The sequence below is a fragment of the Oncorhynchus masou genome, chromosome 33, assembly GCF_036934945.1.
Source record: "Oncorhynchus masou masou isolate Uvic2021 chromosome 33, UVic_Omas_1.1, whole genome shotgun sequence".
In the NCBI taxonomy this organism is placed as follows: domain Eukaryota; kingdom Metazoa; phylum Chordata; class Actinopteri; order Salmoniformes; family Salmonidae; genus Oncorhynchus; species Oncorhynchus masou.
The window spans coordinates 32,921,112-32,939,067 of NC_088244.1; the positions used below are offsets into that span (position 1 = coordinate 32,921,112).

At 43.2% G+C, this 17,956-nt stretch overlaps 1 protein-coding gene across 3 annotated transcripts in view; it reads right to left on the bottom strand.

The window, feature by feature from the left end:
- Positions 1–894: 894 nt before the first annotated feature.
- Positions 895–17,956, bottom strand: part of LOC135528325 (diacylglycerol kinase alpha-like) — a 36,523-nt gene continuing 19,461 nt past the window's right edge. For all 3 annotated transcript variants that reach the window (XM_064957321.1, XM_064957322.1, XM_064957323.1), the window contains 12 exons: positions 15,724–15,810; positions 15,201–15,274; positions 15,021–15,095; positions 12,765–12,850; positions 12,477–12,566; positions 12,110–12,270; positions 11,875–11,939; positions 11,656–11,746; positions 6,338–6,527; positions 5,967–6,084; positions 5,813–5,873; positions 895–5,646 (listed from right to left, as the gene is read on the bottom strand). In XM_064957321.1, the coding sequence (XP_064813393.1) occupies positions 5,569–5,646; positions 5,813–5,873; positions 5,967–6,084; positions 6,338–6,527; positions 11,656–11,746; positions 11,875–11,939; positions 12,110–12,270; positions 12,477–12,566; positions 12,765–12,850; positions 15,021–15,095; positions 15,201–15,274; positions 15,724–15,810 (1,176 nt within the window). In that variant the 3' untranslated portion in view covers positions 895–5,568. The remainder of the gene's footprint in view (positions 5,647–5,812; positions 5,874–5,966; positions 6,085–6,337; positions 6,528–11,655; positions 11,747–11,874; positions 11,940–12,109; positions 12,271–12,476; positions 12,567–12,764; positions 12,851–15,020; positions 15,096–15,200; positions 15,275–15,723; positions 15,811–17,956) is intronic.

Sequence of the window (17,956 nt, forward strand, 5' to 3'; positions counted from 1 at the left end):
CTTTTGTACAAAGGGTCACCAGCATTATAACGCAAGATTATTTCCCAAACCATACATTTTTCAAGATGCTAAACTGTCAAGAGCAATTTTAGGCGTTCTCTGATCGTTAGTTCTATTCGTATTGACAGTCATCTACAGCAAAACTACCTCACACCTGTTTGATAGAAACCTGTAAAGTTCTGGAGCTATGGCAAACAAGTGGTTGCTATGGAGGCCCTTCTCCCTTTCTAGCTATCCAACTATACAGCTAACACAATTAATTAGGCTGAAACTGGAAAGTCCGCAAACTAGCTGCATTTCGTTTCGTTTGGCTTGCTTTCGTGGTTTCGACTGTCTCGTCCCGACTCGTTCATTATTATGGGCCACAGTGGAGAACGAATTGTAATTTTGCTACAATGTTGCAAATATCGCAGATAACGTCTAGATACTTTTTTACAGTGGAGGTCAAGTTTATAAATGGCATGACTGTGCAGACGAGACGGACGACAGTGGATCTGTAAAAGTTGTAGTAGTGCGTTGCTAGGTAACCACATAACCGATGTCGCTTTTTATGAATGTACTGGCCATGTGTATGCTGTCTAGTATATCATGGGCAGATAGAGTCGAACAATGGGAAATCCAAACCACCCATTGTATAAATTGCTTTAATAATCCATCTGTGAATGTAGCCTATCAACGGAGGTATAAAGTCATAGGGCCCATGCCAATGAGGCCCACACAGAACCGACCGCTGAAACGGAGCAGGTGGCGCCCCCCAGTGATCATGCATATATGTGGTAACCTAAACAGAGTTTGTGGAACCACAATACAATACCTTGATATTTCTTAGGCCTAACTAATAAAGATACGAATAATCAAATGGTTACCTATTCATTCGATAATAACCACACCAAATCATGTCATGATGGTTTATTGAAATATATACAGCATCATTTGAAATATTTTTTAACATTCTCAGGATTTATGATATGGCTAACCTCCAATTAGATATATTCAATAAGATAAACGGATGCCTGGCATTGAGAGAGAAGTAAACAATTCATTTTCAATCCAAACGGTCACTCAATATATTAAAGCTAAAAGCTTATTTAAAATGACATTTAAGGTCTGCTTTGAAAACAATTCAATGTGGTTTGGTCTTAGGACATTGGGGCAAAGGGTTTCCTGCTTACATACAGAAGCACTAATGAGTGCATAATCATTTCAAATACAATCTGCATTAATTATTACTTGTGGGTATATTACCACAAGCTTTATGCATTGCAATTCAAAATATTTCATAGCTTAATACATCCTAGAAAATTCTAGACTTTCAATGACCATATATTTACACACACACACACACACACACACACACACAGCAAGAAAAGAAAAGTCCTTTCACTGTCAACTGCATTTATTTTCAGCAAACTTAACATGTGTAAATATTTGTATGAACATAAGATTCAACAACTGAGACAAACGGAACAAGTCCCACAGACATGTGACTAACAGAAATGGAATAATGTGTCCCTGAACAAAGGGGGGGGGGGTCAAAATCAAAAGTAACAGTCAGTATCTGGTGTGGCCACCTGCTGCATTAAGTACTGCAGTGCATCTCCTCCTCATGGACTGAACCAGATTTGCCAGTTCTTGCTGTGAGATGTTACCCCACTCTTCCACCAAGGCACCTGCAAGTTCCCGGACATTTCTGGAGGGAATGGTCCTAGCCCTCACCCTCCGATCCAACAGGTCCTAGACGTGCTCGATGGGATTGAGATTTGGGCTCTTCGGTGGCCATGGCAGAACACAGCAGGACATCACACACAGAACGAACAGTATGGCTGGTGGCATTGTCGTGCTGGAGGGTCATGTGAGGATGAGCCTGCAGGAAGGGTACCTACCACATGAGGGAGGAGGGCGTCTTCACTGTAACGCACAGCATTGAGATTGCCTGCACTGACAACAAGCTCAGTCCGATGATACTGTGACACACCGCCACAGACCATGACGGACCCTCCACCTCCAAATCGATCCCGCTCCAGAGTACAGGCCTCGCTCATTCCTTCGACAATAAACGCGAATCTGACCATCACCCCTGGTGAGACAAAACCGTGACTCGTCAGTGAAGAGTACTTTTTGCCAGTCCTGTCTGGTCCAGCGACGGTGGGTTTGTGCCCATAGGCGATGTTGTTGATGTCTGGTGAGGACCTGCCTTACAACAGGCCTACAAGCCCTCAGTCCAGCCTCTCTCAGCACTGACAGTCTGAGCACTGATGGAGGGATTGTGCGTTCCTGGTGTAACTCGGGTAGTTGTTGTTGCCATCCTGTACCTGTCCTGCAGGTGTGATGTTCAGATGTACCGATCCCGTGCAGGTGTTGTTACATGTTGTCTGCCACTGCGAGGATCAGCTGTCCGTCCTATCTCACTGTAGCACTGTCAAAGGCGTCTCACAGTACGGACATGGCAATTTATTGCCCTGGCCACATCTGCAGTCCGTATGCCTCCTTGCCTCATGCAAGTACACGCAGATGAGCAGGGATCATGGGCATCTTTCTTTTGGTGTTTTTCAGAGTCAGTAGAAAGGCCTCTTTAGTGTCCTATGTTTTCATAACTGTGACTTTAATTGTCTACCGTCTGCAAGCTGTTAGTGTCTTAACAACCGTTCCACAGGTGCATGTCCATTAATTGTTTATGGGTCATTGAAAAAAGCATGGGAAACAGTGTTTAAACCCTTTACAATGAAGATCTGTGAAGTTATTTGGAGTTTATGAATTATCTTTGAAAGACAGGGTCCTGAAAAAGGGACGTTTCTTTTTTTGCTCAGTTCTCTCACACACACACATCAAAAGTTTGGACACACCTACTCATTCAAGGGTTTCTTTATTTTTACTATTTTCTACATTGTCAAATAATAGTGAAGAATAATAGTGATAACAATGAAATACTACATAACACATGTGGAATTAACCAAAAAGTGTTAAACAAATCAAAATATATTTTAGATTCTTCAAAGTAGCCACCCTTTGCCTTGACAGTTTTGCACATGCTTGGCATTTTCTCTACAAGACCTTAACCAACAATGCAGTTAAGAAAAATAAGTGTTAAGTAAATAATTTAAAAAAAAGAAAGTTAAAGAGCAGCAGTAAAAATGTGTTATTTCATTATCTTGATGTCTTCATTATTATTATTATTATTATTATTATACAATGTAGAAAATAGTAAAAATAAAGAAAAACCCTTGAATGAGAAGGTGTCCAAACTTTTGACTGGTACTGTACATACACACATTTAAAATGATTCTACTAAAATAGAATAACAAATTAGAAAATGCAGTTACAATAAAAACCTTGCTAAATAAACATTTCACTCAAAGTTTTCAAGCAGAATCATAGCAGTTTTTCACTCCTTGATAAACACTTTAGATGAATTTGGCTAAATTATGACAAAAGGCACACTAAGTTCTTAGCTTAAATATATAACTGTGGACATCAAGTTAATCTACAGCTGTAGTTTGTAAGGCTTTCATAATATAGACTTGCATTGTGGCAGAACTAAAACATACGTACTGAACTTTCTGAAAATGTTGGTCAACATCTCTCTAAAACATGCACATACCAACTGTTTGACAAACCAAGTTGCTTCAGTCATTTAAAAAGGTCCAATGTAACCGTTTTTATCTCAATATCAAATCATTTCTATGTAACAATTAAATACCTTATTGTGGCTGTTTTCATTTAAAATGGTCGAAAATAACTTCTAAGCAAATGGCAATTCCTCAAGCGAGAACTTTGCTCGGACTGTCTGGGAGTGGTCTGAGTGGGGAGGGGAAAACTGACAATTAGCTGTTATAGATGCGATACAGAGGTCAACGGAATGCAGACCACGGGGGATAGGAGGATGCCGGATTGGTGGACAACCAACAAATCTGATCTAACAAAGTCGATATTCGTCAAATCCGTCACGATTGATGCATTTTAACAGGCCCACAATTTGGGATGGGTGATATGGGATGAGGAACTGTGTGGCTCAGTCGGTAGAGCATGGCGCTTGCAACGCCAAGCGTCGTGGGTTCGATTCCCTCTGGGGCCACCCATATGTCAAAGTAGTGGCCCCAGCCGACTTGTAAGTCGCTTTGGACAAAAGCGTCTGCTAAATGGGATATATTATTATTATATTATTATATATCGAATTATCATGTTTGATTATGTTGGAACATTGCTGTGGGTACTTGCTTCCATTCAGCCACAAGAGCATTAGAGAGGTTGGGTGATTAAGCCTGGCTCGCAGTCGACATTCCAATTCATTCCAAAGGTGTTCGTTGGGGTTGAGGTAAGGCCTCTGTGCAGGCCAGTGAAGTTCTTCCACACGGATCTCAACAAACCATTTCTGTATGGACCTCGCTTTGTGCACGGAGGCATTGTCATGCTGAAACAGGAAAAGGCTTTTCCCAAACTGTTGCCACAAAGTTTGAAGCACAGAGTCGTCTAGAATGTCATTGTATGCTGTAGTATTAAGATTTCCCTTCACTGGAACTAAGGGGCCTTGCACGAACCATGAAAATCAGCCCTAGACCATTATTCCTCCTCCACCAAACTTTACAGTTAGCACTATGCATTCGGGCAGTTAGAGTTCTCCTGGCATCTGCCAAACCCAGATTAGTCCGTCGGACTGCCAGATGGTGAAGTGTGATTCATCACTTCAGAGAACGCATTTCCACTGCTCCAATGGTGGCGAGCTTTACACCACTCCAGCCGACGCTTGCCTTTGCACATTTTGATCTTAGGCTGCTCGCCCATGGAAACCCATTTCATGAACCTCCCGATGAAACAGTTCTTCTGCTGACGTTGCTTCCGGAGGAAGCATGGAACTCGCCCAGCCCGACCCACAACTGAAGTTACTGAAGTCTGATTTGGATGTTTGGCTGTTTTAGCTGCATAACATCAATAAGTTGTCCCTTTTCAGGTTTAGAAGAAGTGACTGCTAAATGCTAACTCCGGTTGGTATAAGCTGGAAGCACACAGAAATCGGTGGTGGTAATCAAAGTTGTTTTCAACTATATTGAAGTTGATTGATGACTTGATTGGGGAAGGTGATTTGATTTAACATGTATTGGGGTTGACATCCATACAAGCATTATACTCCTATTTCTACCTCAACATAGTGTGAAATACACAAACAATAGCATAAATGCAATTGTAGGCAAATCTTTCAGGATCTTCCCCACCGTGCTTCCATGGCATTTTCCTTGTTTTGGTCAACTTCCATTGACCTCTTTACCACATCTGTTGACACTGACAGAGAGGTTTGGAACTATTTCTTATCAGTCTATTCGCTAACTTACTACCATGGCCAAAACTCCTTCACAGCAAAACAGGCAGAAATGTTAGGCAGTCTCTTCAAACAGCTCTTGCACTAAAAGGACAATATAATAATTTGCACAATATTACTCTAACCTCAGAGAGGAAATATATATAAAACACAGGAAAATCACATTTGACTGCACTGGGCCTTCAACAAAATGTACAATAATAAGCAAGTGTATACAGGCCAGCCATGTTACAGCTTGAAGCCAGGGGTGCAGGCTACTACTTTGAGCTGAAGAAGCTGGGCCGGCCCTGGGGAGCCATCAGCATACTGGCCTGGTTCTTGTGTGTGATGTGAATCTAAAGAAGGAATATGAGCAAAAACGTTGCTTTACTCAAATGACCATGTTTAACACCACGTTACCATGTTAAATTAACAACGTATTATTGGCATCAAGTCCCATGGTCTCTAGCCAACTGAACCTGCTTTCAACTCTGCTTGCCAAGCTGGCTTCCAAGCACTCACCGTACAGGGTGGCTGCATCCAGGGCTCTCCGTCTATCTGCATCGGTAAAGGTTTCTTCGTCCTGAGATATGGACAGAGATAAGCAAGATAAGTAGTGGGGAGAGAATGTTTTTGTATATCTCAGCCAGTCTGTACATATCTCACAAACACTCACCTGATTGTGATCTGGGAGGTTTTTGCTAGTCGTATAGCGCTCTTAAGTCCTGTATATATCTGTCCCATCTCCATGGCCCCTTCGAGGCCAACCACCTCCAAACGCCGGTCACTGACATCTGGTACGGAAGATGGAAACACTGAACATGCAATTCACACAGAGAGGCAGTCTTTTTCAGCCTGAGACCAGCTGTTAAGATTCAAACATACTTCTCAAGGGCCTCTTCCAATGAAAATAACATTTATCTTTTAACAGCTGTGGCATGAGAACTAACATCTCACATGATATCCTAACAATATCATTTACCAGACACATCTTTTAACATTTTGAAATCTTGAGCCCTTGGTTAAAGGCAAAGGATATCGCCGTACCTTGTCCACTGACTTTCAAGACTTCAGGGTCAACAATAACCACAGGCATTTCCTGAGGATTCATCAAGCACTTGCATTCACTCTTCTTGGCTTCTCCCCACAGGTTGGATCCACCGTGCATGCTGGGAATGTTGAGGACAGCGATCCCCTCCATAGAACGGCCACTCAGGTCTAATGGGGTGCCGCAGCACTGAGGGACGTACAACATCAGACAGAGCAACTTAATGAGATGCCATAATGAGATAAACATAAGGCATATATCGCAGAACTATCAGGTCGCCTGTGTTAACCACAACCTTTATGTAATTCTGCATGCTAAAAATACATGCTTGTTTGCAGACTATGTTGAGGTACAGTGGAGAGAACAAGTATTTGATACACTGCCGATTTAGCAGGTTTTCCTACTTACAAAGCATGTAGAGGTACACTTCAACTGTGAGAGACGGAATCTAAAACAAAAATCTAGAAAATCACATTGTATGATTTTTAAGTAATTAATTAGCATTTTATTGCATGACATACTTATTTGATACATCAGAAAAGCAGAACTTAATATTTGGTACAGAAACCTTTGTTTGCAATTACAGAGATAATACGTTTCCTGTAGTTCTTGACCCGGTTTGTACACACTGCAGCAGGGATTTTGGCCCACTCCTCCATACAGACCTTCTCCAGATCCTTCAGGTTTCGAGGCTGTCGCTGGGCAACACAGAATTTCAGCTCCCTCCAAGGATTATCTATTGGGTTCAGGTCTGCAGACTGGCTAGGCCACTCCAGGACCTTGAGATGCTTCTTACAGAGCCACTTCTTAGTTGCCCTGGCTGTGTGTTTCGGGTCGTTGTCATGCTGGAAGACCCAGGCACGACCCATCTTCAATGCTCTTACTGAGGGAAGGAGGTTGTTGGCCAAGATCTCGCGATACTTGGCCCCATCCATCCTCCCCTCAATACGGTGCAGTCGTCCGTCCCCTTTGCAGAAAAGCATCCTCAAAGAATGATGTTTCCACCTCCATGCTTCACGGTTGGGATGGTGTTCTTGGGGTTGTACTCATCCTTCTTCTTCCTCCAAACACAGCGAGTGGAGTTTAGACCAAAAAGCTCTATTTTTGTCTCATCAGACCACATGACCTTCTCCCATTCCTCTTCTGGATCATCCAGATGGTCATTGGCAAACTTCAGACGGGCCTGGGCATGCTCTGGCTTGAGCAGGGGGACCTTGCGTGCGCTGCAGGATTTTAATCCATGATGGCGTAGTGTGTTACTAATGGTTTTCTTTGAGACTGTGGTTCCAGCTCTCTTCAGGTCATTGACCAGGTCCTGCCGTGTAGTTCTGGGCTGATCCCTCACCTTACTCATGAACATTGATGCCCAACGAGGTGAGATCTTGCATGGAGCCCCAGACCGAGGGTGATTGACCGTCATCTTGAACTTCTTACATTTTCTAATAATTGCGCCAAAAGTTGTTGCCTTCTCACCAATCTGCTTGCCTATTGTCCTGTAGCCCATCCCAGCCTTGTGCGGGTCTACAATTTTATCCCCGATGTCCTTACACAGCTCTCTGGTCTTGGCCATTGTGGAGAGGTTGGAGTCTTTTATTGAGTGTGTGGACAGGTGTCGTTTATACAGGTAACAAGTTCAAACAGGTGCAGTTAATACAGGTAATGAGTGGCGAACAGGAGGGCTTCTTAAAGAAAAACTAACAGGTCTGTGAGAGCCGGAATTCTTACTGGTCAAATACTTATGTCATGCAATAAAATGCAAATGAATCACTTAAAAATCATACAATGTGATTTTCTGGATTTTTGTTTTAGACTCCGTCTCTCACAGTTGAAGTGCCCCTAGAATTTCTAAGCAAACAGCTGGAGGCAGGGCTTTCTCCTATAGAGCTCCATTTTTATGGAAAGGTCTGCCTACCCATGTCAGAGACGCAAACTCGGTCTCAACCTTTAAGTCTTTACTGAAGACTCATCTCTTCAGTGGGTCATATGATTGAGTGTAGTCTGGCCCAGGAGTGGGAAGGTGAACGGAAAGGCTCTGGAGCAACGAACCACCCTTGCTGTCTCTGCCTGGCCGGTTCCCCTCTTTCCACTGGGATTCTCTGTCTCTAACCCTATTACAGGGGCTGAGTCACTGGCTTACTGGGGCTCTCTCATGCCGTCCCTGGAAGGGGTGCGTCACCTGAGTGGGTTGAATCACTGATGTGGTCATCCTGTCTGGGTTGGCGCCCCCCCTTGGGTTGTGCCATGGCGGAGATCTTTGTGGGCTATACTCAGCCTTGTCTCAGGATGGTAAGTTGGTGGTTGAAGATATCCCTCTAGTGGTGTGGGGGCTGTGCTTTGGCAAAGTGGGTGGGGTTATATCCTTCCTGTTTGGCCCTGTCCGGGGGTGTCCTCGGATGGGGCCACAGTGTCTCCAGTATCCTCCAGTATTTATGCTGCAGTAGTTTATGTGTCGGGGGGGCTAGGGTCAGTTTGTTATATCTGGAATACTTCTCCTGTCCTATTCGGTGTCCTGTGTGAATTTAAGTGTGCTTTCTCTAATTCTCTCTTTCGGAGGACCTGAGCTCTAGGACCATGCCCCAGGACTACCTGACATGATGACTCCTTGCTGTCCCCAGTCCACCTGGCCGTGCTGCTGCTCCAGTTTCAACTGTTTTGCCTTATTATTATTCGCCCATGCTGGTCATTTATGAACATTTGAACATCTTGGCCATGTTCTGTTATAATCTCCACCCGGCACAGCCAGAAGAGGACTGGCCACCCCACATGTGCTCTCTCTAATTATCTCTTTCTTTCTCTCTCTCGGAGGACCTGAGCCCTAGGACCATGCCCCAGGACTACCTGACATGATGACTCCTTGCTGTCCCCAGTCCACCTGGCCGTGCTGCTGCTCCAGTTTCGACTGTTCTGCCTTAATATTATTCGACCATGCTGGTCATTTATGAACATTTGAACATCTTGGCCATGTTCTGTTATAATCTCCACCCGGTACAGCCAGAAGAGGACTGGCCACCCCACATAGCCTGGTTCCTCTCTAGGTTTCTTCCTAGGTTTTGGCCTTTCTAGGGAGTTTTTCCAAGCCACCGTGCTTCTACACCTGCATTGCTTGCTGTTTGGGGTTTTAGGCTGGGTTTCTGTACAGCACTTTGAGATATCAGCTGATGTATGAAGGGCTATATAAATACATTTGATGTGTACCTATTATATAAATTACAGACCTCTACGTGCTTTGTAAGTAGGAAAACCTGCAAAATCGGCAGTGTATCAAATACTTGTTCTCCCCACTGTATGTGTTAAGGTACAGCAACTCGCCCAAGCCTTCCCCATTTCTCCTTCTCCCAAATCCAGTCAGCTGATGTTCTGAAAGAGCTGCAAAATCTGTACCCCTACAAATCAGCCGGGCTAGACAATCCGGACCCTTTCTTTCTAAAATTATCTGGCGAAATTGTTGTCACCCCTATTACTAGCCCGTTCAACCTCTCTTTCGTGTCGTCTGAGATTCCCAAAGATTGGAAAGCAGCTGCGGTCATCCCCCTCTTCAAAGGGGGGGGACAATCTTGACCCAAACTGCTACAGACCTATATCTATCCTACCCTGCCTTTCTAAGGTCTTCGAAAGCCAAGTCAACAAACAGATTACCAACCATTTCAAATCTCACCATACCTTCTCTGCTATGCAATCTGGTTTCAGAGCTGGTCATGGGTGCATCTCAGCCACGCTCAAGGTCCTTAACGATATCTTAACCGCCATCGATAAGAAACATTACTGTGCAGCCGTATTCATTGATCTGGCCAAGGCTTTCGACTCTGTCAATCACCACATCCTCATCGGCAGACTCGACAGCCTTGGTTTCTCAAATGATTGCCTCGCCTGGTTCACCAACTACTTCTCTGATAGAGTTCAGTGTGTCAAATCGAAGGGCCTGTTGTTCGTACCTCTGGCAGTCTCTATGGGGGTGCCACAGGGTTCAATTCTTGGACCGACTCTCTACTCTGTATACATCAATGATGTCGCTCTTGCTGCTGGTGAGTCTCTGATCCACCTCTACGCAGACGACACCATTCTGTATACTTCTGGACCTTCCTTGGACACTGTGTTAACAACCCTCCAGGCAAGCTTCAATGCCATACAATTCTCCTTCCATGGCCTCCAATTGCTCTTAAATACAAGTAAAACTAAATGCATGCTCTTCAACCGATCGCTGCCTGCACCTGCCCGCCTGTCCAACATCACTACTCTGGATGGCTCTGACTTAGAATACGTGGACAACTACAAATACCTAGGTGTCTGGTTAGACTGTAAACTCTACTTCCAGACCCATATCAAACATCTCCAATCCAAAGTTAAATCTAGAATTGGCTTCCTATTTCGCAACAAAGCATCCTTCACTCATGCTGCCAAACATACCCTTGTAAAACTGACCATCCTACCAGTCCTCGACTTCGGCGATGTCATTTACAAAATAGCCTCCAATACCCTACTCAACAAATTGGATGCAGTCTATCACAGTGCCATCCGTTTTGTCACCAATGCCCCATATACTACCCACCATTGCGACCTGTACGCTCTCGTTGGCAGGCCCTCGCTTCATACTCGTCGCCAAACGCACTGGCTCCATGTCATCTACAAGACCCTGCTAGGTAAAGTCCCCCCTTATCTCAGCTCGCTGGTCACCATAGCATCTCCCACCTGTAGCACACGCTCCAGCAGGTATATCTCTCTAGTCACCCCCAAAACCAATTCTTTCTTTGGCCGCCTCTCCTTCCAGTTCTCTGCTGCCAATGACTGGAACGAACTACAAAAATCTCTGAAACTGGGAACACTTATCTCCCTCACTAGCTTTAAGCACCAACTGTCAGAGCAGCTCACAGATTACTGCACCTGTACATAGCCCACCTATAATTAAGCCCAAACAACTACCTCTTTCCCTACTGTATTTATTTATTTATTTTGCTCCTTTGCACCCCATTATTTGTATTTCTACTTTGCACATTCTTCCACTGCAAATCTACCATTCCAGTGTTTTACTTGCTATATTGTATATACTTTGCCACCATGGCCTTTTTTTGCCTTTACCTCCCTTATCTCACCTCATTTGCTCACATCGTATATAGACTTGTTTATACTGTATTATGGACTGTATGTTTGTTTTACTCCATGTGTAACTCTGTGTCGTTGTATGTGTCGAACTGCTTTGCATTATCTTGGCCAGGTCGCAACTGTAAATGAGAACTTGTTCTCAACTTGCCTACCTGGTTAAATAAAGGTGAACTGTTTTTTTTTATGAGCTGATGCAAAGCTGTGCGTTTGCCACCCTCACCTCAATTGTAAGACATTCATTCAGTTTCTTGCACGAAGCAGAGATGGTCTCTGAGGTGGCAAACTCAAAGTACCACAACTTGTTCTTCATTCTGAAATATTGAACAACATTCTTGGATTCACGTAGAGTCATTTACACCATGCACAAGGTGACTACACCTAAAAGGTTAGTCCCCACATGTACTATAGGACTCTGTGTTGGTTATTCAAATGTGTTTACCTGCTGTTGAATTTCTGGGGGTGTTTCTCTCTCATCGTATGAAAACGGTGGGCAATAGAGGCGTCCTGTCAACATACAACAAGTTCTGAAAAGTTCTGGTTTGTGCCGTAAGTACGTAGCCTGGTCACACATTTGTTGCCGTCTTTCAACGTGAAAATGGCCATAGGAGTTGTCAAGACAGCACAAACAGTTCTGGGACCAGGCTACAAGTTAATTCCCCTTGTTCCTAACTCACCACTCCGATGGAGAAGTAGTTGTTGATGATCTCATAAGGCACAGGGTCTCCTGTCTCCTGGGGGTCCTCAAGGATCACCTCTACATTCCAGCGGTCCATCAGCACCGGGGTGCTGACCTCAATCTCCTTCAGGATACGACACAGATCTGTCCCATCATAACCTACACAGACCACAGAGGTACACTATAAGGGATAATTCTGTGCTACCAACGGTCCCACACACAAGTACAAGATACTAAGATGAAGCACCCAGAGACAGTGATTATTTCATCACATACAGTAGAACTACGTATGGACAGCAAATATTGGATATATGATCCGTGAACACACAACGGGTATAATGAAAAAAGGTCAACCCTGTGCCCACCTCCTCCCCATCTAAGACAACGTGCGAGGTCATTTCCTGTGCCCAGGGGTAACACAGCCACAGGTGGCCGCACTTGAAGATTGGCTTTGTCTGATTGAACCAGAAGGGGAGAAAGAGAGATCAATATCACCATTTCTGTGACATGTTTGAGTCTTTGGTTAGGAAATTAATAGTTTGTACACATACACTGAAGTTAGGAAATTCATAGTTTCTACACATACACTGAAGTTGATTTGTCTATCGGCATGTGTACCACATAGTTGACCAACATTGTGTACTTGACCCCACCTATGGCATCAAGTATCCAGCCCACAGTGCCGTCCCCTCCGCAAACCAAGATCCTGTAATCCTTCAGAGATCTGAAGAAGCACAGCCTGAAACACAGATGTAATATTATGTTATGGGTGCAGGACAGGACCTAAATGTTGATGGCATCTCAGACAGATATAAGCCATTCAAGTCAACAAAGAGAGGAATTGTATTTTTTATTTTTGGGGTGATTTCTAAACATCTCTACTAAAACAAAAGATAGGTAAATAAATCTGACAGAAAATGCTTAACGAAGTCATCAAAAACATTGAGATAACCCATGACTAACATCACGGTTATATGTGCAAAACACCAAGTTTATATCAGACACCAAGATCACAGAAGATGACAAAATTTGAGGTAGAATAACTCAATGAACAAAAACATCTATCATAGCACCATTTTGGGAAGATCCGTGATCTTTGTAGTTTTGTTCAATTTGGGACCTGGATATCTTTCTCAGCTCATTATTGAGATTAGTGCCTAGACCATATGCCTTCAACAGCACATCACATTTTAAGACATCAAAATAGTGCTGTTTAAACTTCAGTTTCCAGTGAATTTACTGTACAGATAATGACCTCCGTTTTCCCAGTTTACTCTAGTTGTTGAAGTCCGCAACAAAGACAGATGTGCCTTGGTTTTCAGGAGACTGCAATGGTTTCATTTATGTTGAGAGGTAGGAGGGAGACCTGCATTTCTCATCTCTACAGCTGTTGCCATTCTCTCCAGGACACTCATCCTATTCTGACTGTGTTCAACCTACCGCTGCATCATGTCATTAACGGTCAAGGCCATGTCACTGACTGTACTGAGCAGGCTGGAGCTGCTGGCTAGCCCTTGGCACATTGGCTGTGGTGTTGTCAGCTTCCCAGAAGGAGGGAGTGGATCATGATACTTTGTGTTTTCATTGTGTACGGTTGCATTCTGATAGAGGCAATTATTCTTCAAGTTGAGGGGAAACGTTGTACTAATGCTGGGGCCCAAAGGTGGTCTGACTGAAGCACCATCCAGAGGTAGTGTCAATAGGCCTGGAGTTAAAGGAGCAACCAAATAACCTCCAAGAAATGGAGGAGGCCCCTCTGAAAGTGAAGATGAATCATCAAGTTAACTAAATGCAAAATCCCATATTTAATGTAATTAAGCTAAAGTAATGTTAACACAACTCACTCTCCGATTTCACAACTGCGACTGATGTTTCTTACGAAGGTGCATTCCTCTTCCTCGGTCTTCAGTGATTGACTGTTGCTGCTCAACCTCAATCTGTGATCGTATCTGACCCTTCAAAACGTCTATAACTGCAGGCCTTACGGCAGTACAGCATTATTCAATAATGAGCCTGTCATCTCGCTCCCTATGCTTCACGTCGCTTACTGTTCGCCTGTTCGCCTCACACTGCATTGATTTCCCATGTAATACTGTCCCAAATTCGATGCCATTCACCACTCCATTTCCCATGAGTAAGATATTTCCGTGGCGCATTACCTGCCTGCTCAACACTTGTATCTCTTTCACTGAAATTATTTTTTTGTCTGTTTGTCTGCTTTCTTTTGAACACGCAGAGCTGCCTCGCATAGTTTATAGCCTGTGACTGAGCCTAATTTGATCCAAATCCATCGAATTGGTTGAATGTATTTATTCGCACAATGTTGAACTTTGAATGAGATAGCAAGTTGCTAGCTTGGCCAATCGTCTGTAGCCCCCCAAAGTTTCAAAATAAAAGTATTCACCTAAAAACCTTTTAAAAAACATTTAATTGTATAACATTTGATATAATATTCTAATGGCCAACACAGTAATAAGTTGACATGTATATAAACTTCGGTCAATTGAACAGTTTACTATAATTTCCGTGGTTAGACTACTTAAAGGACATCTACTGTCAAAGGTTTTGAAGAACGTGTCAAAGAATCCACTAGACTCCCATACTTTTAAAAAAGTTAGCAGAGCTGTTCTATCATTCTGATGCATGCTTTCGCTTTTAGAACTTCTCAAAACAGTTGCATTCAAACAATAAGATAACGTTCATGTTTCTGGTAATGAAATTATATTAAGGCTCACACACAATCACACTCCCAAAAAAGTAAACGTCTTAAATGTTGTTGTTTTTTTAGATTCAAAGTAGCTAAATATACCTTAGTTGTCCAATTACTGACGCATCACAACAGAGTCGTTTTTCATTTAATTCTCATACTGGTCTCTACCATATGCCGTTATCCATATGGGAAACCTTACCCCGGTCCAGGTCCACCATTGGAGAGGTTGTACACCTGCCGTGGATTCAGCAAATACTGAAATTTGCGCAGAACTCTGAAATAAAATATAACTTGTCATTGTAAAATACGAAGATTGACATGGTTTCGTAGTGAACTATAAAATGCCCATTTGTGTAGGAGTGCTCACGAGTAGCCTCACCTTTCTCCCTGCTTGCCTCCACTTTTAGGGTTCACAAACACTAGAAGAGGATGAGTGTCTGGTACCGGATTAATCTGTTCAGGGATAAATAGTTACAGGTTACAGCAGTTTCACAAATGGAGACACGATGTCTACATTGTCAGTGTATTCAGATGGAATATGGCTGTGAGGAACTTCCCAGCGACAAACTCTAAACAAGGTAAAAATAGTTAGACACTGCTGTTCATATGCTCATGTAACAGTATAGCTTCCATCCCTCTCCTCGCCCCAACCTGGGCTCGAACCAGGGACCCTCTGCACACATCAACCACAGTCACTCACGAAGCATCGCTACCCATCGCGCCACAAAAGCCTCGGCCCTTGCAGAGCAAGGGGAACAACTACTTCTAGGCCTCAGAGCGAGTGACGTCACCGACTGAAACACTATTAGCGCGCACCACCGCTAACTCGCTAGCCATTTCACATCGGCCACACTCACACCAAGTACTATCCAGCGGTCTTGTGACAGGGTACTAGTATGTACCTGAAGCACCTGTCCATCAGGAGTGGTGTTGTGGTCACTGTCGTCGGCTGAGCTTGAGGAGCCGTTCTTTATGCTGTTTGACCTCTCCTAATGGGGCAAATGGAGAAATGGACAGGCAATTAATGTCATCTTTAATTATTTGTTACTTTTAATTTTTAGGTATTTTCTTAAAACTGCATTGTTGGTTAAAGGCTTGTCAGTAAGCATTTCACTGTAAGGTGAAACACCTGTTGTATTCCGCGCATGTGACAAATAACACTTCATTTGAATTGCGCAAAGACCAAGAGGGGTGATTCATCACGAAAGTAGAACAAAAAACAACAACATTTAATACATATAAGGGTACTTTGGAGGAAGGATTGTTGACATACACTGAGTGTACTAAACATAAGGAGCACCTTCCTAATATTGAGTTGGACCCCTTTTTGCCTTCAGAACAGCCTGAATTCATCAGGGCAAGGTGTCAAAAGTGTTCCACAGGAATGCTGGCCCATGTAGGCTCCATTGCTTCCCACAGCTGTATCAAGTTGGCTGGATGTCCTTTGGGTGGTGGACCATTCTTGTTACACACACGACACTGTTGAGCATGGAAAAAATCCAGCTGCGTTGCCGTTCTTGACACTCAAACCAGTGCGGCTGACACCTACGGCCATACCCCATTCAAAGGCACTTTTGTCTTGGCCATTAACCCTCTGAATGGCACACATTCACAACCCATGTCTCAATTCTCTCAAGGCTTGCTCTGTAATATATGAGTAGTAGTATTAATATAATTTTATTTTGTTTGTATTTTTACCCCACTTTTTCTCCCCAATTTCGTGATGTTCAATTATGATCTTGTCTTATCGCTGCAGCTCCCCAAATGGCTCGGGAGAGGCGAAGGTCGAGTCATGCGTCCTCCGAAACATGACCTGCTTCTTAACACCTGCCCGCTTAACCAAGAAGCCAGCTGCACCAATGTGCAGAAGGAAACACAGTTCAAATGACAACCGAAGTCAGCCTGCAGGAGCCTGGCCCGCCACAAGGGGTCGCTAGAGCACGATGAGCCAAGGAAAGCCCCCCTGGCCAAACCCTCCCCTAACCCAGACGATGTTGGGCCAATTGTCACAGCTGGTAGTGACACAGCCTGAGAACGAACCCGGGTCTGTAGTGACGCCTCAAGCACTGCGATGCAATGCCTTAGACCACTGTGCCACTCGGGAGGCCTATGAGTAGTATTTTGTTTTCATTAATAATTTTCTTATATTAATTTATGAATATTGAAAATATCTCATTTTTGATTTGGCAAAATGTTCAATATCTTGTTAAACATGATGATACTCCACAGGGGAGGACGGGCTTGTCGTAATGGCTGGAGCGTAATCAGTGGAATGATATCACATGGTTTCCACGTGTTTGATACCATTCCATTGACTCCATTCCAGCCGTTATTATGAGCCGTCCTCCCCTCAGCAGCCCCCACTGATCTACGGGCATATCACAGTTCCAGAATTGTATCTCTGCTACTTATAGAGTTATGATCCAATTTGTATGCATTACCAACAGAGTGAATGTGAAAATCGATTCAAAATGGTTGACCTCTGCTGGTAATTTGCAGAATGTGCACCAATACAAGTAAAAGGAGGAGTGTGATTGGTTACCATGCCAATTTCTCTGTTTAAAGCTGCACTATACAGAAATCCCTCCGCCATTTCAGTGCCATTTCAGTTTGTGACAAAACAAGCATATTTCACAAAAAACTGTTGTGAAATATTTTCCATAACAAAAATATTGCATTTTCATATGTTTGAAGCTGGTGTACAAAACCAAAAGTAAAAGACCCCAAAATAAAATTTACGAACTGGAAGCCTAGAAATAGCACACTTAGAACAAATATACCACTTCTTAGACTTGCTTTCAATGAGATTGACAGATCTATAACTCACATTTCTATGTGCATTTGGTCAGGTCGCCCAAAAAGTGACATATTGTAGCTTTAAAATGGGTCATAACTTTGATATAACTGTAGAATATTATGTTCAATGATATATTGAAAAATTTGCCTCATCTAAAATGGCATATTTTCAATATGTATTTTTATTTATTTCAATATTCATAAAATAATGTAAGAAAATTGTCATTGACATCAAAATACTATTCATATTACAGACACCAATTTTTGCTTTGTAGCACTTACAGATGAAACATTATGGAGTCAAAGGAGGCCTGGGTATTGCAAAAATTTCACAAATGT